The 22,137-nt window shown below is 38.6% G+C and overlaps 1 protein-coding gene and 1 pseudogene across 2 annotated transcripts; one reads left to right on the top strand and one right to left on the bottom strand.

Annotated features, from left to right (window-relative positions):
• Positions 1-1,110: 1,110 nt before the first annotated feature.
• Positions 1,111-8,781, bottom strand: LOC149106533 (cytosolic Fe-S cluster assembly factor NUBP2 homolog; annotated as a pseudogene). The gene is made up of 9 exons (XR_016209868.1): positions 8,208-8,781; positions 7,801-7,938; positions 5,977-6,065; positions 5,362-5,472; positions 4,499-4,571; positions 3,962-4,052; positions 3,363-3,479; positions 2,666-2,734; positions 1,111-2,291 (listed from the first exon to the last, which is right to left on the bottom strand). The product of XR_016209868.1 is annotated as a cytosolic Fe-S cluster assembly factor NUBP2 homolog (transcript).
• Positions 8,782-16,202: 7,421 nt separating this feature from the next.
• On the top strand, positions 16,203-20,129 carry LOC110048149 (proteasome subunit beta type-5-like). Its single transcript, XM_020753934.2, has 7 exons — positions 16,203-16,389; positions 17,213-17,357; positions 18,304-18,415; positions 18,664-18,763; positions 18,877-18,906; positions 19,294-19,498; positions 19,963-20,129. The coding sequence occupies exons 1-7, from the start codon at positions 16,234-16,236 to the stop codon at positions 20,052-20,054; spliced, it is 840 nt and encodes a 279-aa protein (XP_020609593.1). The 5' UTR covers positions 16,203-16,233; the 3' UTR covers positions 20,055-20,129.
• The last annotated feature ends 2,008 nt before the right edge of the window (positions 20,130-22,137 follow it).

Raw genomic sequence — 22,137 nt, 5'->3', positions numbered from 1 at the left:
TATCATCCATGTCATGATCAATTGACACCTGTCAAAACAAGGTATCCGCTGACCAGTATTACGTTACCTTATCGTGGGCTCAAGTTTACAACTCGCGTTACAAAACTCAAAACAAAATTATACCTTTTCCTGGGTTAGTTTAATTTGGCTCTGAACAACCCGGCCCAGGAGCTACGCTTTTAGGCTGGTCTAAATCTATATATTAGAAGTAACCCATCGAGCCAAAATATTTTGGTTGTCACGTGATTGTCCGTACGTACCTTCGTCCGTACGCACCCTCCATGTAAATCAATGTGAAATGTCACTCTACAACAACCTAGTTCCCAAGGCTTTTCCTTTAGAGATCAGGAGGGGGAAGGGTTAGAGCATACATCTTTGATATTGGGTATCTATGTTATATTCAATTTATACCTGTCAAAACAAGGCATGCACTGACCAGTATCACTTGACCATATCGCAGGCTCGTTTTTAGAGCTCATTGAGGTCACGTGTTTTTTTAAGTTGACCACTGCCCAGGTACAGGTTTTCAATTGGATCCCAGGCTCAAGCAAGGTTAAATTGTTGTAATCAGGAGCTCTGCTTTTAGGCTTTGCTAACTCTATATATTACTTAAATTGGTTGTTGTTATAAAATGAGTTGGAAAAATTATCTAGAATCAACACCAATCTGCCGTTTTTGCAGACTGCATGATGTTTAGCTGTCTGGCTGGGAACAGTTCCATGTAGTTCTAATAAACAAAGTCACTGATCGATTGTTAAAATCAGATCTCATAAAGTAGGCTTAATATCACATCTCCTAAGGTAAACCAAATTCTTAAAATGTTTTCTTTTTCGCTGTACATCACAACCAGACAAACTTGTTGGATTAACCTTATCATAACTGTCAAGAGTCCACTGAGTGCTGCTACCTCCAGGGGCTTTTTATTCACAAAAAAATAACTCTTGTATTGACACACTTGTGCACTAACCCACTAAATTAAAAACAAAATTGGAAATATGGAGTCTCCGTGTTAATTTCTCTTACACGTAAAAGTAACTCAAACGTTGATTGTTCATGCAATTCTTACAATCGCAAAATACCATGCAGATAACTGAGGCAGTACCACTTGCATTTATTTCCATTTTTTTTATTGACCTTTCAGCTGCAACATTTTATGAGTTTCTGACCAAAGAATCTTAGGTATATTATTGGCCGTGTAAAATTATGATTTGCAACAATCTGGATTAGGAAAGACCTCATTCAAATTGTTTTTCTGATCATAAATCACTTCTGCAACATCAGTCTGCTTATCAAAATTCAGGTACAATCATTTAACGTCACCTTGATAGGGAAAAACTGCATTCAAACCTTATTTCAACACACAGTTACAATAATATATACAACTACAAAACTAGTTTCGTCCATGACCTCTTAATTTGGTCTCCATAACAGATTTAAATCCAAGGTGACCTCATGTAACCATGCATGAAATATAAACCTTGATACCACAAGTTAAACTATAACTAATTTGCATTTTGTTTTTCAGTCTACTTATTTATTTATTATTTATTTATTTACTGGTTTATTTCTATCTTGTTATTATTGTTTCTATCTGGTTATATTATTGTCGGTTGTTATTATTTGGTATCAAGTTATATTTTTCATGCATGGTTACATGAAGTCATCCAAAATTCAAATCTTTACTGGTGACCACCTGAAGAGGTCACAGACAAAACAAGTCTTGAAGTCGCATATATTATGTAACTATGTATCAAAGGAAAATTCAAACGAAGCTTTTCCCAATTCAAGATGCTGTTCAGTAATCATACTTTCTTGCTTTACAAGTAGAACTTTGTGAAGGAGGCTATTACGCATGGTTTATATGTCCCAACAACAAGACAATGCTTGGTTTAAGTGAGTGGCAAAATCGTCCATAGAGGGGCGAAGCCATATTTTTCTATGTTAGTTTTCTTCCTTAATTAATGACTAGAGCAGGGCTTGATTGATGATTGCCGTAATTCTCATCACTGGTTTGATTGATAAGGGACTGGCACTGTAAGGAGAAACCAGTGGTTGAACACTTGGCCATCTCAGTCACATTTGTCCAACTGTATAAATGCCACATGCTCAACAACCATTTTTTGAAAAAAAGTACTTGTTCCTTCAATCACTGATCTCCATTGCTTTCCAATTCTAACAGTTTGGAAGTGATTACGTCTACTGCATTTAGTGTTGGTGAGTTAGGAAACAAGTCAATAACAGCTTGGCATCTTCTAAGGATTGTGTTAGACTGGGATCCAGTGGAATAGAACCTACAAAGAAGGAAAAAACTATTTTTTCAAGAGCTGAAAGCAAGATATAGCTAGAAGACTCTCCTCTGCAAAAACTGACTGATTTCAATGTCAAATTGAACACATCACATCAGTGAGAATTGTCTGCAATTTGCAATGACCCCTTGTGATAAGCTTGACACAACAAAGAATTTGGTTGACATTCCTTGAGCTTCCAGCAAATGAGACCTTTGCATTTCCAAACAATACACTTCCCTGCTTGTTTTTTTTAACACTAATATAGACAAGTGTAATAAATGGTGAAAAGACCATTTTCCATGAAACATGATCTTGATTGCCCCTTACCCCTCTATCCCCCTTCCTGTGTAGTCACTGATGTTAGTAAGTATTTTTACCTAAAAATGGAGCATTGCAGCTCTTTGCCAAAGCTTCACCTCCTCCTTTTGAAACAAATTTGTACATTTCTAAAGGAAAGAAAGTGAAATATTATTTCATACTATGAACTAGATGAAGGTACACTATAACAGTCAAAAATACAACAAGTCATAGTGTATTAAATATTCTTTTTAAATCACAAAAAGGAAAAGCCCCTCCACACAAGCATTTTGCATGGACTTGTCTGGCAATGTTTCCTCGATCCCAGATACTGTAGGTGTGCAGTGAAAAGACTTAAAACCCTGACCCTATTTAGGGATGAAGCAAAAGAAACTGATACCCTGTTTAAGGCCCGATCCAAGAAAAATGACATCCAATTCAAGGAAAAACCAAAAACTATGAATGGCACCAACAGGTCAACTGTATTTCACTTCTGTGACACTGGAAGTTTAAAAGCATCAAGTGTAGAACTTATTTTCTGTTTAGCCGGGCATTTACGCATTGCAATATTAGCAGACACAATTTGGGTAGGTAACCTGTCTAAGGATCACACCGTGAATGCAATTAATGTCAACAGGGGCAAAAATGATACCCTATTTTAAGGATTGAGAACCTCAAAAGCTATATCCTATCCCATGACACAAACCTATATAGCCCATATATGGAAGTACCGCTTTCAGTGTTTCCTGCAAAGAGCATCTGTATTAGGAGGCTAACACTTACATTACAAATGAGGACAGACAAATTCACTCATGTTCTCCACCACTCTAGGATTGGGATTTTAGTTTTCTTGCAGAATGTTAGTTCTCTCCTGACATCAGACACTGCCACACCCTGAGAAACAACAGGAATGTCATTGAAAAATCCATCAATATATTACATACTAGTTCATTCTGGTAAATTTCTTGCAAATCTTTTATTAAGCAATTGAAGATGGAGAGTTATCCCATGCCCAGGAACAACTGCTGATATTTTTCTTTCATTGAGAACAAAAGGGAAAAAATGAGGGTTAAAAGTTCAGAACTGGAGACCAATTTTGCCAATCAACTGATACTAAACTAATCTTAGGTTTTGGCCAAACAATGATTAGGCTCAACTTCACCTGAATTGATTGACTATTAAAAGGCTAGTAAATGTCTAAGTGAAAAACTGGCCTTTCCTCAATGCTCTTACGGCTAAATTAACAATGTATTAATCACAACAGACACAAATTAAGCAAGTGTAAACTTTCCGAAATCAAAATAAGCCTTACTAATAATTGACAGCATTTAATTATAGAACGGTTATTATAAAATAATATACTTTAATATGCATACCTGAGGAGTAGTGACAAAAATTGCTCCATCTGGATTGTAATGTCGCAGATTTTCTACTAACTGTAATCATTTATGTGCTCATCAGATGTTCCTGGATTGAACAAAACCAATCTTAGAACAGAGCAATAATGATAGGATTACACTGCATACTGTAAAATGAATGTGCATGATTGTACTATCAGCAAAGTTAAGAGTATATCTGCTCTGACTCCAACTCCAGTCTCCCAGTATGGAGTATTGTATTCCCTTAAATGTCCTTAATGGGGAGCTGGCCTACTGGTGGATATCCCCTCGTATCCCTGTATTTTTGCAGTTCAGGTTGGCCAGCAACTTGTTAGTACTCATTTCTCCTCCTATGTGATGAAAGGCATTGCCAGTCAAGTCTCTCACCTAAAAATGCAGTACAAAGACCCATGAACAGGCTTTGAATCCAGATCTATTGATCTACAGTGTATGACATTAACCACTGGGCCACTGTACCTAACACAACAGTACATCACAAGCCTCTGAAAATAACATTTTACACAGTCATCATACCTGGAGGTGTATCAATAAGCTGGTAATCCAGGTCACCCCCAACATACATCTGATAGAAACTGCTTGATCATTGCTAAAAAAAACAAACAAACCAGTAACTGTCACTTGAGAACTCGAGAAAGTCTGTAGGAACATCAAAATGTTTGTAGCACTCTACAGAATTTGCTCCATTTTAGAAATCATTAATAAAAGTGCATTGCAGACCGTGGTGCTCTGGCCTGGAACAAAGTTGTTTTAAAATAGTAGTAAGACATTTTGCTGATTTCAAACATTTTCCTTTCATTCAAAAGCCCAGAAAAGCCACAGTGTTTTCGAAAGAATTTGCATAACTTTGTACAAATAGTTACACTGTGGATCCAGTGGTGACCAGCTGGGGGTGTCACATAAAATTTTCTTGAAGACGTGATTGATCATCGCAGTTATGCACACAACTTAAGCAGTTGTGAAATTAAAGCCTGAAAAAAAAAAATCAGGCCTGAATGGGATTTGAAGCCATGACGTCTGCAATACCAGTGCAGTGCTCTACCAACTGAGCTATTTAATTGTATTTTGAGAAATTTTGTAATATATATCAACTAGACATAATACTGCCCCCCCCCCAAAAAAAAAATTAAGTATTGTTTGCTCAATATCAACAAAGCCTAATAATAGCTACCTGAAGTTTCCTACATTTTAAACTAAGGTAATTAAGTTGTGCATTTCACAAAAAATTACTCAATATGTGGTGGCATAGCTCCTTGAAGTGATTTCAGCAGTCAGTTTCATTGATGATGAGACACTCAGATCTAGCTTTGATTAACAAGCTTGAACAGGTCAAGGTAAGTCAAAAAATATGTAAGTGAAGAGCATAAATGAATAAATACCATTTTTCTTAGGTCCTCTCCACACAACGGCATCATCTCTTATTTAATAACAAGAAACCAATTGACATAACAGCCAGTCATTGGTCCTTGTCTGTGTAAACTGGAACCAAACTAAAAAGAAAGGTTCAGGTGATCTTTAGAAAACACTTACAGTAAACACCCTTGGCAAAAAACATAGGCAATTTATGATGTCAATAACATATCAGCTGATCTCATAAAAAAAAAAATTAGAAAATGAAGTATGTATATGAAAAGTATGATAATTAAAACACACGTCTGATGCATTTATACTGCAGATAATCTAAATTCTATGAAATAAAAAACTTCCCAAGATCAAGCAAGTTCACCCACAAAAGTTCCAAAGAAGTGGGGTAGTGGTCGCTGACAGACCAGCATTCCATGCAGGAGAAGCCGCAACACTTCAAATCAGTTTCTTGCTATCAAACTGGATATAAGGAATTCTCCTGTAATGAGCCAATAAAGGTCATAGACACTCTTTCACTGTTACACATCAAACACAAGTGTGAGAGTTGTATACAGTATATATGCATGATTTAGTTAATATTGGCTCCCACGGAATGGCTTCAGAAGATGATCCTTTATATCATGACTTACCCAGCAGAACACTGCTGTACATCTTTTCCCTCTACATTCATCATCCCTGGAATACTTGGTCCACATATGTCAACATCCAGTATGCCAAGCTGGAAGATAAAGAGATAACACAAAGATTAGCCATTTATTGTGATCAAGGTAGTACGGCAGCCTGTAACAATACATTCTTGAAGACACTTCTTTGCTACCAGTGGCAGATCCACAGATTTTCACTGGGGTGACTCTGGGGTAAGGGGGAGAAAGACAGAAGGTGCTGGGGGAAAGGCAAAGTGAACATTTTTTAATCCAAGACAGGATTTTTCCCTGAGTGTCACCAGTTCACACATCATGTGGCCAATACTATAAATCTTCTGATAACAAATCTTGCTCCCAAACGTAAAACACGAAAACAAGACCTATCCCAAACGTAGAAAATCATCCAATAGAGCTTCCCCCCTTTCAACCCCTCCCACTGCATATGAATCAATGACTTAAGGACATTCGCCCTAATTGTTTCTGCACGTCCTTACTGTGTGCGCAAATTCACACATCATGTTATGCATGAGAGCACACACTAAGTAATAAAATGAATAGCCTGCATGGACCCTTTCCCTCCCCTTCTACGGCCTGTCGTGCAGGCTATAAAATGAACAATGATAGGGCAGAAGGCTATTGCTATAGCTTTGCCTGGTTTTAATGATCTTGGATGTTTGGCGACCCCTACTTTTCTTTCCAGAAACAGATTTTATTAACAAATATCTCCACATTGTCCAAAAATGAACAAAAAATGAATGTGGGAAGTTAAAAAAAATTTAAGATTTCTGTCCACGGGACATCGAATCCTACCATCTTGTGGCTGCCAGGTCCATGAAACTATGGTCACTAAATGCAAACGTGTTCATTAAGGAACCTCGCCAGTTGACTAAATTCACTTAATAGGTCCCCTTAAGGTGATTCCTCACATTTGCATCGTGCATCCTCACTGCGCATAATTTATGGCGTCAGTTAGCGCATGCTCGTGCACGCGCATCTTGAAAACATGATGGATTTGCCTTGATATTGAGTTCTGTCAGTTGAAAAATGGCTATAGCTCACTAACGAGCACGCGGACCCCACCTTTTTTCCCAGTCATTCTAATCAACTAATCATAAGCTTTGCATGAGAAAAGACTGAACTAATTTCTATCACTGAAAATTGAATAAATAAAGAAAATAGCAGATACACTGTGGTCTTTTCTATTTTGCAGTTTGGTAACCATATCAAGAAATTTGGTTCATTTTTTTAAATCTAGGATTTAGCTTTCTGTCTGAATCAAACTTAAAATGCTTATTTGTGTCTGACGCAATGTATTGACTGTAGTTTAATGCGTGTTCTCGTGAGTCTGGACTCACAAAGATTTTACTATTACTGGGAATGTGTTCTTATAACAAGCATTGAATAATGCCAAAATGGGGCGTTTTCAATGCTTCCCTGCTCCTTAATGAGCATGGGCACCTCCCATTTTTATTTCAAAATTGAAGTTCTCATATGATAAATATTCAGTAGACAAAGTTTGAACAAAATTCTATTGTCACTTTTATTTCAGAGGAATTACCTTACACAACATTTGGCAGAGAACATTTCACTTCAAAGATCTAATTGCAATATTTTGGGCTTACAGACATTGTGGCCTTATTCGCTAACGAAGCCTGATTATTTCAGATTTCGGGTGTTCTTTTGGGGATGTTCTCTCCAAAACTAAGTCGGTGACGCCCCATTTTTTTACATTTCGCGCGACCGTCCTCAATACGGGTAAGTGTAGAAATGTAAACCATAAGTCAACAGAACCCAAAGATTTCAGCTTACCTTCTTTCCTTTGTCGTAAAGGGTCCACGCTATCTGTGTCGTAAACAGTACTTTTACCAACTCCTCCTTTACCAGACAAAACAAGAATCACGTGCTTGATAGATTTTAACACTTCTTCAAGAGTTTGCTCCGACTGGCCTGAAATTTACGAACAAAAAGCACATTGTATAAGTGAGAATTACTCGGACTCTGGAGAGACAGGACAATTCTAACAACGTCGCTAAGCATGCAAATAATATATTAAGCCTTTCCGTGTAGGAGGCTGGAGTTTCATTCGAAAAAAATAACAAAAAAGGACTTATACTTCTGCTTACATGTAGTCTTACTTTAAAGAAAAAATAATGTATACACCCTTAATGCAAACAGCAATTTTTTAAGTAACACATTCGTTGCACGACAGTACTCACCGTCCGCCATCTTGAATTTGAGAAGGAAACTGCTGGTCATCCTCGCGTACAGTCGGCTCAAGAAGCTTTCCCGCTGCTCTGTAGGCCCGCTCTGTAGCTCAAAAAAAAGGTCATCCTGGGACAGCCAGGGGCAGTTAGTCGACGCGACATTTTCGGACGACGCGATATTTTCGGGCGAGAGTTTACATCAAGACGTAAAATTTCGCCCGAAAATATGGCGTCGTCCCGACTAACTGCCCCTGGGTCTCCGAGGTGGCCTGAAATGTCAGTCATCTTCCACCATCCAGCCTAATCGCCCGGGGATTAAGCTGAGGGTGGGAGATGACTGACATTTCAGGCTACTAAAAGATATGTTCAAAACCACAAATGAAATCAGGGACCGCGAGGGAGGAGGAAGGGCTTTAGCTCTACCACTCAATTGCTTGTGTTGAGTTTTTTGGGCTCCAGTCCATATGACATGGATAACGTACGAATTTTGCTACTGGAAAGTAACAAAACGGCGGAACAGTGACCCCTTCTGGAATAACTATATCCCACGAGTCATTTAAATTTTTTCGGTATAAACACAAGCCTTAAGCGCGTGTGTATATAGAGAGAATACAAGTGTCTCGTGCGATATTCCGTGGTATACCACTCGAAAGCGACAGACAGTGCTCGACTTGCCGAAATAGTCGGATTACCGAAGAAGTTCGAAAAAGTACGATTTTTCTAGAGGTTACCGAAGGCCACCGAAGATGCTGTATTTGCCGAATTAGTCGGATTTCCGAAGATGGTCTTCTTTGGCAGTAAATCGATTTTCCGAACCAGTCGGATTTCCGAAGATATTCGTCCGCACATACTTCCAGAGCTCGACTTGCGGAATATTGGATTTCCGAAGATTTTCGACACTGTTCGTTTTATTTGCCGAATTAGTCGAATCTCCGAAGATTGTCTTCTTTGGGAGTACTCGATTTTTCCGAATTACTCGGATTTTCGCATAGGTTACCGAAGATGTTCTCTTTGCCGAATTAGTCGGATTTCCAAAGATTGCCTTCTTCGACAATGTTCGATATTCCATATGTGTCGTATTTCCGAAGATATTCTGCACATGCTTTGACAGTGCTCGATTTGTCGAATTAGTCGAATTTCCGAAGATGTTCAACAGTGTTCGATTTTCCCGGAGGTTATCAAAGATTACCGAAGATGATGCTCTTCAGTTTACACCTAACCAGTAGGCGGATTTCCAAAGGTTAACTTCTTCGACAGTGCTCGATTTACCGAAGGTTATCCAAGATGTCCGAAGTTTTCCGAAGGTCACAAAAGATCGAACGAGTAAATAATGAATGATACCGTGAGTGAGTTCCTGTCTTCATTTCCAGTTCTGCAATGCGTTTAGGCACACTTCGAAGGATGCAAACACCCATGACAAGGCTTCGATTGAGTCTGGAATAAACGTGGCCTAAGCCCAACCAAAAGTCAGAAATAGTCATAGAGAGCTTTTTTCACGCATGCCAAGACTCTACAGCCCTAAATTGCTTGACACAGCCACACACAGGCCTATATAGCTCTACATAACAATACATTTTCATACAATTGAGCTGATATAGCCCTACGGAGAGCCCTACATCTTCCTGATAGTAACACAAAATCCTTAGTAAACTCATATAACCATATATAACCAAACTTTAAGCTTGATCAACATTCCAGATAAAACTTTAAAGTACAATATCATTCAAAACCTGCTTACAAAGTCCTACAGAACCATACATAATTAGATATTCCCCACTGTTTTACATAGTCCAACCTAGAATTACATATAGGTTATTGACTAAGCGTAAGGTCAAGAGGGCTGGATATTAGCCAAGTTCTTTGTTCGTTGAGGCCAGGAAATCACACAAGCTTCATCGTAGAGAACATCGCAAGGACGCAGCAAGCAACTTATTTCTGTCTTATGTAATTTACAACAAGTCAATAAACTGTTTAGAAACAACAAAAGAAAATAATTAGTAACTTAACTACAACCCCACAAATTTTAGCGTAACTTTAGCACTATCCATAAATTTTCTTTTCATGAAGAAGTTCTTCTCATTCTCGATTAACCCAATAACTGAATATTTCTTCTTCATGCAGAAAATAGAAAGACAACGTGCAAACGCTACCTAAGCACACTTGTCCACTTTGATGTAAAAAAGACTCCAAACCAGTCTTTATCCATGGCATGCATTGGGTGAAGCATTAATAATTCAACATACAAACTACTCCTAAACAGGAAATAGATGTTCATCTGCTCCATTCGAGGGTGATCATACAATCGCATATTGTGTCCACATTTCTTCCTTCCTCCAAGTTACTGATAACAACCGACTAGCCCTCGAAAAACCCGGATCAAGTGTTTATTAATTCTTTTAGAATTTTGACTGCAGAAAACAAAAAAACAAAAAACAAAAAACAGAAACGACAGCCTGCAAACCCAGCTTGAAATACAGACACAGACCTCGGGGGGTCCATATGAGGACATATGAAGTCAGAAGCGCTGAGGCAGTACAGACCCGGTCAGAAATCAACCACCCTATTCCGACACTCCATCCAGACTCATGCTTCCGGTGGATTGTCGCATGGTACTCATGATAGCTGCGTGCTGTGTCCAACAGGATAGGTTTCCAACTTGCGAGCACGGAATGACTAGTCGACCTCTCGACTGCTACCACCCCTCTGGACGTGAAAGTAAAACAAGCACTAAGAGGAGCGCACGAAACTCTCCACCCAGCTTAGGAATGCGTGATTGCCTTCTGCGATCATTCCGATTTCAAAATGGACGTTTTATTAGCTTGTTCTAGCACTGATCTCAGATTTTTCTAAGAAACCGGAGTCGTTACCTGTGTCCTTATTTACTTATCCTATCATTACCAGAATTGTTCTCAGCCGGGTTGCTCTCAGGACTGAAATACTTTTCCGCATTCCATCTTACTGGATTTTTCTAAGAAACAAGTCGATACCTCTGTCCTTAATAACTTATCCTATCGTTACCAGAATTTTCCATAGTCGGGTTGCTCTCAGGAAAGACTTTGCCGCTTTCCATCCCACTGTCCGAGGCATTTCTCCGGCCAGAAATCACTTGAGTTTTTCCACAGTATGGATCCTTATAAGCCACAACTGAACCAGGCTGATGATCAGTAGACTGCCGCGGTTGCGACACCGATATGCATGTCATGTACGTACTGCACAGTAATCAGCGCTTCAAGGACTAATCTAGAGAAAAGTAGGTGTTTAGATTAGTAATTCACAAAGGAAAACTACGAATAAACGTTTTATAATTACATACTGTCTTCGGTCTCTTCGTGTCTTATCACAAAGAGTTTTTATGAAAATTGAAGCTTATTTACGAAGAGTGTAAGGGTAAATATATGTGTATATGTGCGAGAGTCGCCTTCTTGGATAAAGTAACTGCTTTCCATACACTCGGTTTCTAACTCAAGCATTTTAATATAATTTTCAGATCATTGTTCCACGGTAGTGGTGTTGAAGCTTTTCTAGGAAAATTAAACAACGAGTTTTTGCTGGTATTCTGAATTGTTGTGGAGCCCGAAAGTCACTGAGAGTTACTTTCTTAACTAAGAGACTGCTTAGTCTTTGAAATATCATATGACCAAAAAATCTTCAGAAATGCCATTAGAATAAAGTTCAATCTATTTGCTGATTATATAGAATGAGAAATTCTTACTTACCTTTAAGAAGGCTTTTTCCACTGCCCTGCCTCTCTTATCTGTCTCCGCATACTTCAACATAGTGACTGTATCTAAATGTCTCACCGGTGAAGAAGGAATTAACGCGGATTGCATCGTTCAGCATCGATTATTCTGTTTGTCGGCTGCAACTAAAGATTACTACAGTACAGTTCTGAAATGTCCCAAGTGGTGAGCATCACAGAGCCCAGCGATGCTTGAATCAAACCGTTAGAAGGAATGTTGCCACCTTGTGAAGCGAACTTTCCGTCTCAAAGCTTCAAGAAACTCAGGTTCACGTGAAATGAAATGCTCAATGTTTAAATAAAACTCGCTGTATCCTTTTAAAGCTTCGCTCGCATTGCTAAAAGTCAGCAAACCTGACGCGAACTGGATACAGCTCAAACTGGACTAAACATCGGTTGAGAAATTTGAAAATGAAATTTGGCTAATTAAGGTGCGCATGGACAAAGGAAACTGCGTCGTTAAGTTTGAAGTTCATTATTAAATGTGCGAATTTCTCGCGCATAGCAAGGAATTAATAATAAGTTTTGTAACGTATCAAATTAGTGCGTTTAAGTTTTCATTGCATCATTTACATAACAGGCAAAGTATTTCTTCAGAGACCACTGATTGCCTCTTAATTCCCTTGGCGTTAGTTTCTAACCATGCTGGTGCATTTTTCATCTCGCTTTTGACCGCATTACGTTATGTTGACTTTAAAAGCGTGGGAAAACGGGGCTTTGTATCCGTGGCGTTGCCACAAGTGTTAGACTCACGTGGTCGCGTAGGAAGATACCGCGAAGCCACGAAATCAAATCGCTCTACATTCGGCCAAAGGGATATGATGGATCACGAAACAAGGAGACAGACACTTTCTTAACTACGATTACGCGGTTAAATCTGATTTGAATATTGAAACCATTAATAATTTGAGAACCCTGCCTTCCAACGGGTTTCCCAAAAGACTATTTTAAGCCACGAGGTACATAAAAATAATTTTTAATGCCATGATCCACGCAAAATACGATCAATTATAATCAATGGGTGATCAAACACTCCCTAAACGCTTTCCTCCTATCCGCAGAAATCGACGGACGTTTCCGACTTGACCATCCGTTCGGATGTCGTAACACCGAAGTTCATGGTCCTTTGTTGATTATTCTGTCATTCAAGAGTCGTTATCCTTCGGTTTCGGAGAGTACTAAGAAGGCCGAAAACCTCTCAATGCATAATTGTCAAACCCCCAAAAACTATTTTTTACTTAGAATACAATACTCTATAACATTTCAGAAATATCAATAATACTGTAAATCTTAAAAGAATAGGCTTTGTCAATAATTTAACTATAAAACATTGCGATAAGACAGAAGTTAACACCATCACGGTTAAAAACTCGAAAAACTGTATAAAACTCTAAAAAGCGACGTTTCGACGTTTACTCAACGTCATTTTCAAGTCAAAATGAATAAGAAAACGTTATTTGAATATAAATGTACAAAACAAATCCTTAGAGACTTCAATAAAACACTATTAAACTTGAAAATGACGTTGAGTAAACGTCGAAACGTCGTCGTTTTTCAGAGTTTTTTTTACAGTTTTTAGAGTTTTTAACCGTGATGGTTTTAACTTTTGTCTTATCGCAATGTTTTATAGTTAAATTACTGTAAATCTCGCATATGAATACACGAGTTGCGTTCAGAGGGTGCGCACGTTTGATTATTTTTGTTTCCTTGTAATTTAAACTAACTCCATATTTATTTATTGTTCGAGATAATTTGCCCGCGTAGGACAAACTTAAAGCTAGTACCTGAACCTTCGCTCCCTTAACCCAGCGGTCGAGACAAGAACCCATGTCATAGTATCAAGGTCACAAAGTCAATGTGAACTCATTAACGCTAAAATTGGCAGAATATCCTTCTTAGATTGAGAAAAATTGAAACTTAACTAACTGGAGATAATATAATAGGGAGCTTAGGCAAACCACGGCGACGACGTCAACGAGAACATCGTAACCAAACAAACTTGTTGGATTAACCTTCTCATAACTGTTAAGAGTCCACTGAGTGTTGCTACCTCCAGGGGCTTCTAATTCCCAAAAAATAACTCTTGCACGCCTCGCGTGCCTATGTTTTTGTCACCCATGGTGTACTCGTGAAATTAAGAAGTAATTTCACTTCCATTTTTCCCAAAATTCTAATAATTTTGTCTCACCTAAATTAAAGGCTAGGAAATTTATTAGAATTTTGAGAAAACAAGGGAAGTTATTTCCTAATTTCATTCATCATGATTTCATTACCCATACAAGTCATCAGGCCCCATTTCCAAGTTACCTTGTTTCTCTGTTTAAAATGGAGTCCTCATGCAAAACCTGTGACATGAAAATGAGTTTGATTTGCATAAAACGAACCTATAGGCAGGACACATTTTCATATGAATGGTTTTGTGCAAAGATTCATTTGACACAGAGGCAAAAGGCAAACCGTAAATGGCCTATTCCATTTATTACAATCTGTTTAGGTTTGCCTGTACTTATGTCAAACAGTTTTAGTTGGAGGTTAGCCAGTCAATGTAAAGATATTGGGAAAGAAACCAGCACTGAATTGGTGAAAATATCTCAGTCCAAAAATCTAGTGCTTCCACACCCAACTTTTCCTTGTACCAGGTGCTCTTGTAAAATTCTACATTGAATAAACAAAATGCTTATTGCTGGTTAAGCAATCAAGAGGACTGTATCTTTCTATTTTCAATATATTTATGATCTGCCGTGAAACTTTTGTCTCTACAGTAATTTATTTCCTAATACAAATAAAAAATTTTATTTCAATTTTTATTTCACTAAAATTTGAAAGTTATTTTCCTGTTACAGGGCATAACTGGTGTCACTAACTAAACTAATCCAATTAACCCCTCTGTAAATTTAAACCACTCACTATTTCAAGAACAAATTGTCACACATTCATCTTCATCACAGGATGTTCCAGCCCAAGCATAATGCTTATAAAGTTTCTCTAGACAATTCAATATTTCGTTGTTGCATGCATATGGAAGAATTTACCTTCCAATTCTTTTTAGCTATATGATTTACTGTAGCTGAGGTGGGGAGGGGTTGTTTCACACAACTTAGGCAGTTGCACTGAGTGGTTTTTATTATTGTTTCATTTTTTTTAGTCACTATTTTTGCAATTGATTACGTTTCGCACATAATAATTGATGATGACTGATGTTTTAAACCTTTTCCCCACGGTTCAATTCTTTTATCTTTTACGTTTTATCCATCCATACTTTTCTACCAAGGCAAGGCCTTTCCAGTGAAGTCAAAGAATCCTCCATTTTTTGAATCGTCCAGAGAGCCGATGACTGTTAGCAACCCTTCAACTGATTCTTTGGTAGGTACGGCAGCATTTTGTCCCCCCATGTCTGTTTTCACCCAGCCCGGATGTAACGCCACCGCCATAATTCCGTCACTTTCTAAATCAATGCTCAGTGACTTGGTGATCATATTCAGGGCTGCTTTGCTTGGTCGATAAGGATACATTGTACTCCAAGTGTTGTTGGCTATCGATCCAACTCCGGATGAAATATTCACAATGAACGATTTAGCAAAATCTCCTTTGCTTCTTTGCGATGCTGTTCGCCGAAGTAGAGGCCGAAATGCCTTGGCTAGCATCAAAGGAGCCACAGTATTAGTTTTGTAAACATTGATCATTCTTTCTGCGGTGACTTCATCCAGTGTAGATCTATCCATGATTCCGGCGTTGTTTAATAAAAGATCTAATCCACGACCTTCCAATTTTCTTTCCACCTCGGATACAACTTGATTGAAACCTTCAAAATCGTTCACGTCCACTTGGACCACGTGGAGATGATTGTTTCCTTCGGAGAGTGAGTTAAGTTCTGACGCGCTCTCCAACGACCTACAGGTGGCAAAGATAGACTCTGGTGGATTAGGGAGGCTTAGTAATTGCTTAACAATTTCTAAACCGATTCCTCGGTTGCCGCCCGTTATGAAAATGGACTTGAATTGCCACGGACGGGAGCTGCTTATTGCCGCCATGTTGAGGAGGAGCGCGTCTGAATCAACTACGGAGGGGTAGGGTTAAGCTAAAACACACAGGTACCTTCCTTAATCTATAAACTATGTTTGAAATTATCCAAAAAAATAAGAGGAGATTTCATTTTTCGTGATTTTTGTTATCAATATTTTCTCATCTCTAGAAAAGTAGCTGAAAGAGTGTTAGCAGCCAGTCAACGCACCCCTCCCGTATCGGTTAAGGTACCTTTGGGTATTTGGTAGGCTTGCAACGTCTGTCGGGAAGGTAAAGATGGCGGTACAAGCAGCAGCACGGAGCTATGGAAATCTCTCTTTGAATGATATTTTCGGCGAAAGAAAGAGTGCTTCAAGAGATAACGAATTGACCAAGGACATTTCAGAGAATTTTCTGAATGATTGTCGATTTGCTGTTCCTCCTGGGACCGATGTAAGTGCATTAATTTCAAACGTTTGTAAACTGCTTAGTCATCTGGCGTAGGGCAAAGGTTCTCCACATCCATATTAAAGATATATTTGACCATCATTTCCCCGTTAAAAGGCTACAAATTTTGCTGTATGAAAAATTTAAAGCTAAATTTAGAATATGCAGTTTTAAGGGGTTGTTCCAAGATCTTAATTTGTTTGGTCCGTGGCAAGGTTAGTTCGGTTTCTTTTATGACATTTCCGCACGTGCAGGGCCGGATCAACGTTAGTCCCAAGAACAAATCTGTAGAATATATGCTACAAAACGGAAAACAAGACTTTTTTCACATATATTAAATAGAAAAGAAGAATATCGGGTTCTAGACGTTTTTTTATGTATATTTTTTTTCATTTATTGAATGTGGAAAGGTTTGTAAAAGGTGGCTGAATAAATGATGTTGTTGGCATCTTTTAAACTTTATACGCAAAATGCTTGTGGTGATCACAATAATTTAATAAATTGTCACAGTTTTGTTCTTAACAACACACAGATAAAAAAAGACCATTTAGCTAGATAAGTTACCATAGATAAGAGAATTTCATAGTTAGTTTCTGAAAAAAGTAAACAACAGATCTGTTGAGGGCTGAATCAGTTAGCCTGACTGCGTTTCCACATGCCACATGTAATTGTGTGGACTTGGATCTCATTTTCATCTGTAGCAGCAGTCATGAGCAAATTGACGTTTTATGTATGTATGATGTTTGACCTTGTGATCAAACATCATACAGTATTTTCTGATTGAACCATGCTGATACTGCTTGCCATGACCTTTTTTGACCCTTTATAGCCTGTAGAGTTTCTGAGGCCTTTTACCAATGGCGAAAGTGATGTGAAAATCCATTTCGACCATGGGACAACTACCATGGCCTTCAAATTCCAACATGGTGTCATAGTGGCAGTTGATTCAAGAGCAACTGCAGGATCCTACATTGGTAAGTTGATTTTTTTCAAAATAAGCCAGTGCTTAAGACATTGGCTGACATCTAGGGGTCATTTACATGATGCCAGACTTTCATTCTGGAATGAGTTCATTCCATCCCCATATGTTTCTCTGTATCTGTTTACATGATACCAAGTCGAAATTTCATTTCCTTACAAGTCATTCTGGAATGAGTTCATTCCGGTTTTCAATCTGAATGAAATTCTTGTTCTGGTATGAAATTTCATTCTGGTATCATGTAAAGTGAAAACTAACTTCATTCTGAAATGAAGAACCCAAACCATGTAGTCGGGGGTGGGTGGCACATGCGTATTGTTTTCTGATCTGGCATGAAAACCCGGGGTCCATCAATTGTGTCATGTGAATGCAGTAGGAACTTCATTCTGGAACAAAACTCTTTTCAGAATCATGTGAATAGCCCCTTAGAGTAAGTGCTACTGCTTTATTTTGTGGCAGTATGAAAAACAGACTTCTTTTAAGAGCTTTGTGAATCTCTCTCCCCGTTGTTTAGTCTTATTTTTGAAACAAGACATACCAGCTATAGCTCTGAATATCTACCTTGTCATAAATATCACAAAAATTAATTAACTACCCATAACATGCTCCCACTCTGGCGTTGTAGCTCAGTCAGTAGAGAAACAATGGTCTAATCCAGAAGTCAGGAGTTCAAATCCCACTTTAAGGCAAAAGATTTTTTTGTGCCTGGTGTGGCCTCCCTCCCCCTTTTACTTTTCTAGGGCTAATGCTCAGAAAGACATTCTCGGGTTATTTTCCCAACTGTTGACATAATCTCTGTTAGTTTTTATGCTTTTTCTGACAATAATTTTCTAATATCATCATCACCTTTCTGTATGAAATTCTATTACTGGAAGTAAAATTGTAGAAACATGATTGTAGATTTTGAACTCTGGAATGATGTGAATTTTGCTTTTGTGTAGCCTCACAGACTGTGAAGAAAGTGATTGAAATCAACCCATATCTTCTTGGGACAATGGCTGGTGGAGCTGCTGACTGTTCTTTTTGGGAGAGATTGCTGGCCAAACAATGCAGGCAAGTGACTTTTTAGTTCATTTTCCTTTCTTTAATTTAAGTGCCACCTGGTCATAATCCTTTTACAGGTTTCAGGTGTAAAGAGGTGTGTGCTACTTTTAAAAAGGATAAATAAATACCTCTAGTGGTGAACCTTTAGAAGCCTAGTGTAAGAACACTCCAGCTTGGTTTATGAAGCAATGATGATATGTGAAAGGGTTTATGTAACATAGGAATTTGATGTATTTTATGTTATGTAAAACCCACAGGATATATGAGTTACGAAACAAGGAAAGAATATCAGTAGCTGCTGCTTCAAAGCTCCTTGCCAACATGGTGTATAACTACAAAGGCATGGGACTGTCTATGGTAAGGAAACAAGTCAGTTTGGTGGATTAATTGACCTAAAGGAAGTAACTGTGGTTGCATCAAATTAAGGAGCATAATAATGGTACATTGTAATTGTGTTGTTACTTTTTCAGGGAACCATGATATGCGGCTGGGACAAAAGGGTGAGTCACATGAGTGTCTTTGCAAAATGAATGTTAAAAGTACATGTATGAGTAAAGAATGTATAAAACCTTTTTGGAGCATATTGATTAAAGAGGCCAGCAGTAACCTGCTGTTTCTGTGGAATGGAGTAGCTAGAAATATTGCTTCTCTCCCTGGGTGAGATGCTCATCCACCACTTGTTATGCCAGGATTTTGCTATTTCTCTCTAAGATTTGATCAACACCCATTTATGCTCTTGGCAGGCTAGCTAGAGTCTCCTTTCAATAACCATGCCCAGTGTGATAGGAACACTCAGCCTGAGTAATTCAATTTCTGATTAAAGTGGCAATATTTTCTTTGTTTCTGTTGTTGACCACAATAATTTATTGTTTTGTAAAATTTCTCAGGGTCCAGGATTGTACTATGTAGACAGTGATGGCACTCGCCTGTCCAATGACATGTTCTCTGTTGGATCTGGTTCAACGTATGCTTATGGTGTGTTGGACAGCGGGTACAACTATGGCATGGGTGTAGAAGAGGCTTATGACTTGGGCCAGAGAGCCATATACCATGCGACTCACAGGGATGCATACAGTGGTGGAGTTGTCAACTGTAAGTATCCAGGGAATAGTATTAGTCAAGCAAGTCTTACAGGAGGCTTCTTATCAATGACACTCTTTCTTAACTCAAAATGTAAACTAAAGTGGACCATCTCATAAGCAGTCACCCACAATACAAGAAAAGTGTCCATTTGCAATAGTCCAGGAGGAGGAGGAGGAGGAGGAGAAGGAGGAGGTGCAAAGGCCTTTTGGCGTGCTTGAAATTAACTATTTTGGGATTTTTTTTAATGAAAGATATCCGCAGGACGTTTTTTAGGGCCAGTAAAACGGTTCTGTTGGTATTTATAAGGTCAAAGGGGTGCCATTGTCTATGGAAGGTATAAGTGAAAAGGTTTGGGCCTTGGGTCGTGGCCTCCCTGTATACAAGTTTGTTCGATACCCCCCCCCCCCTTCCCTCCTTCACACACCTCGGGTTTGTTTAAAAGACTTCATCTTGTACTGTGTTCTTTTAAACAGTGTACCACATGAGGCAAGATGGCTGGATCAAAGTTTCTCAAACAGACGTGGCAAAACTTCACTATCAATACCAAGAAGAAAAAGAGAATTAGAAAGAGCAGAAATTTGTAGTTTGATAAGTTATGTGCTGAAGGACTCAATAAAATTGTTTCAATTACTGTAAAAAACAGTGTCGTCCTTTGGGATATGCAAAAGCATGTCCCTACAATCAGATAGCAGATTTGAGGTACGTAGAATGTTACCTGTTTCGTGTGAGTTTTGTGTGATGTTGCTTCATTATGTCCACAATGTTGTCTTTTCTGCTCGGCAAGAGAAAGATAAATAATTTTAAGCACTTGATCGCTAGTTGAGTCGATGTGGGTGTGAACTAGCTTGGATGCGAAACCTGCAGCATCCGTTACATCTATTGCAGGGCTGAGAGTTGGCAATGAGCAACGCTTCTGTTGATAGAAACCAACAGCGAGAACTGTAGTCTAATTGTCTTAGCACAACCCATAGACTTTGTACAAGTCGTTCACTTCTCGTTGAATAGGGCCAGTGCGAGGGTCCAGCTCTCGCCATCTCAATCACTCGCGCTCCAAATGGCATTTATGGGTATTTAGTTTTCCCCAATTATTCTCCAGTCATGTACTTTTTGTAATTTCTGTGATTTATTTACTTGTACTAACATGACAAAGTATTATTAAACTTACATGTAAACTTAAACTTATTCGCGCACTCTATTCGATCGCCCTCCGCCCTCTCTAAGCTTGACTTGTAAGCAAGTCTACATAAGCCAATAGCTGACTTTTTCGAAATAGAATATCAAAGTTTAAGCTTGAAAAAGCAAGTGTGCCTTCTGAAGACCTTCTAACAGATATTTGTTTTTTGATTTTATTTTCTAAACTTTCCCTGAAATCTGCACAGTCAACACAATCTAGATGTGAGTGTACCGTGATGTTTTTACCGTGTCTAAATAGAGTTAATTCTTGGTATCAGAGGCTAAGCAGTCTGAAGCTTAATTCCAATTTCTTGAGTTTCGGTTTTTGTACAAATTGACCACATAGGCTTGTGTTATTTGACGTTTTTGATCCTCTACTTATTTAGAGAAATATTAACTCAGGGATAGATTGAACATATTGTAGTATTTGTAAATCCTGCTGAATTTTCACCGAAAGATTAAAGATTAGGGCGAAAAGCTTCATCAATACTGCGAACACAGATCGATACGGGAGCTGAGAATAGACGCAAAGGCGTATCAAGAAATGGTCTATTGTTCCGGCTCAACATCACACGTTAAGCAAAAATGAATAGCCTTTTATTCTTGGTAACCCTGAGGGACTTCGTCCGAAGCCAAACCAAAATCGTCGCCGTTGTTCGGAAAACTTTCGGCAGAACAATTAAGCTGCACTTGGGGGTGGGCAGCGTAATTTTTTCTCTCGTAAAGTCAATTCTCACCGGTGTACCCCAAGGCAAATTGACCGCCGCTGAGCGCATCGAGGTGATCACAATTCAAAAACTAATTATCCACGTGTGTCGCATTCGGACCACGTCTCTCTAAATACAACCCCCGGTTTAAATCCTTTTTATTCTAATTCCGACTCGTTTTAATAGGTATGCTGCTGAAAACATTCTTTGTCTGTCATTCGTGCGGCGTTACAACTTTTCTGCTTTTTATTAAGTCGACCGCGCGGTGGTTAGAGTGAAGAATGCGTGACTGAAATTCTGTTTTTGCGCGTATAAATCTTTCTCTGAAACCCGGCAATCGTCATGGAAGTTATTCTTTTTCAATTTTTTGAGTGTTCGCGGAGCGTCCAGATTTTGACTCAACTGTTTTCAGTCGAGCGCGCGGCACTTTATAAACGAGGTGTGACTTTTTAGTTGTGAAAGAGCGCCGTTGTTTTCAATCAAGCTCGCAGCAAACGAAGGTGTGATCTTTTCTGTAGAACAACTATCAGTCTGGAAATGAAATAAGGTATCGAAGAGTTTTAACTTTTTAGCAGAGCGCACACATTTTAAAACGTGTTAGCAAATATCGCAATTTTCTTCGATTTCAATCACTGAAACGCGCGGCACGCGACAGAGGTGTGACTTTTTTCTATTCATAGACTGATAATAGATACTTCTCGTGAATAAATCTCTACCAAAGCAATTGACCGTTGCAACCGAATTCTGATAATTTATGTTCAAGTTTAA

The sequence above is a fragment of the Orbicella faveolata genome, unplaced genomic scaffold (genome assembly GCF_042242905.1).
Source record: "Orbicella faveolata isolate gen_17 unplaced genomic scaffold, um_ofav_v1 contig_3, whole genome shotgun sequence".
Classification (NCBI taxonomy): Eukaryota; Metazoa; Cnidaria; class Anthozoa; order Scleractinia; family Merulinidae; genus Orbicella; species Orbicella faveolata.
Note: the sequence above shows the minus strand (reverse complement) of the source record. Positions and strands in the feature narration are given on the sequence as shown.

Excerpts from the sequence above, each read along its gene's own strand:
- LOC110048149 (XM_020753934.2), top strand. The coding sequence starts at position 16,234 with ATGGCGGTACAAGCAGCAGCACGGAGCTATGGAAATCTCTCTTTGAAT. Across the intron at positions 16,390-17,212 it reads CTGTTCCTCCTGGGACCGAT|CCTGTAGAGTTTCTGAGGCC; the intron begins GTAAGTGCATTA and ends GACCCTTTATAG. Across the intron at positions 18,907-19,293 it reads TATGCGGCTGGGACAAAAGG|GGTCCAGGATTGTACTATGT; the intron begins GTGAGTCACATG and ends AAAATTTCTCAG.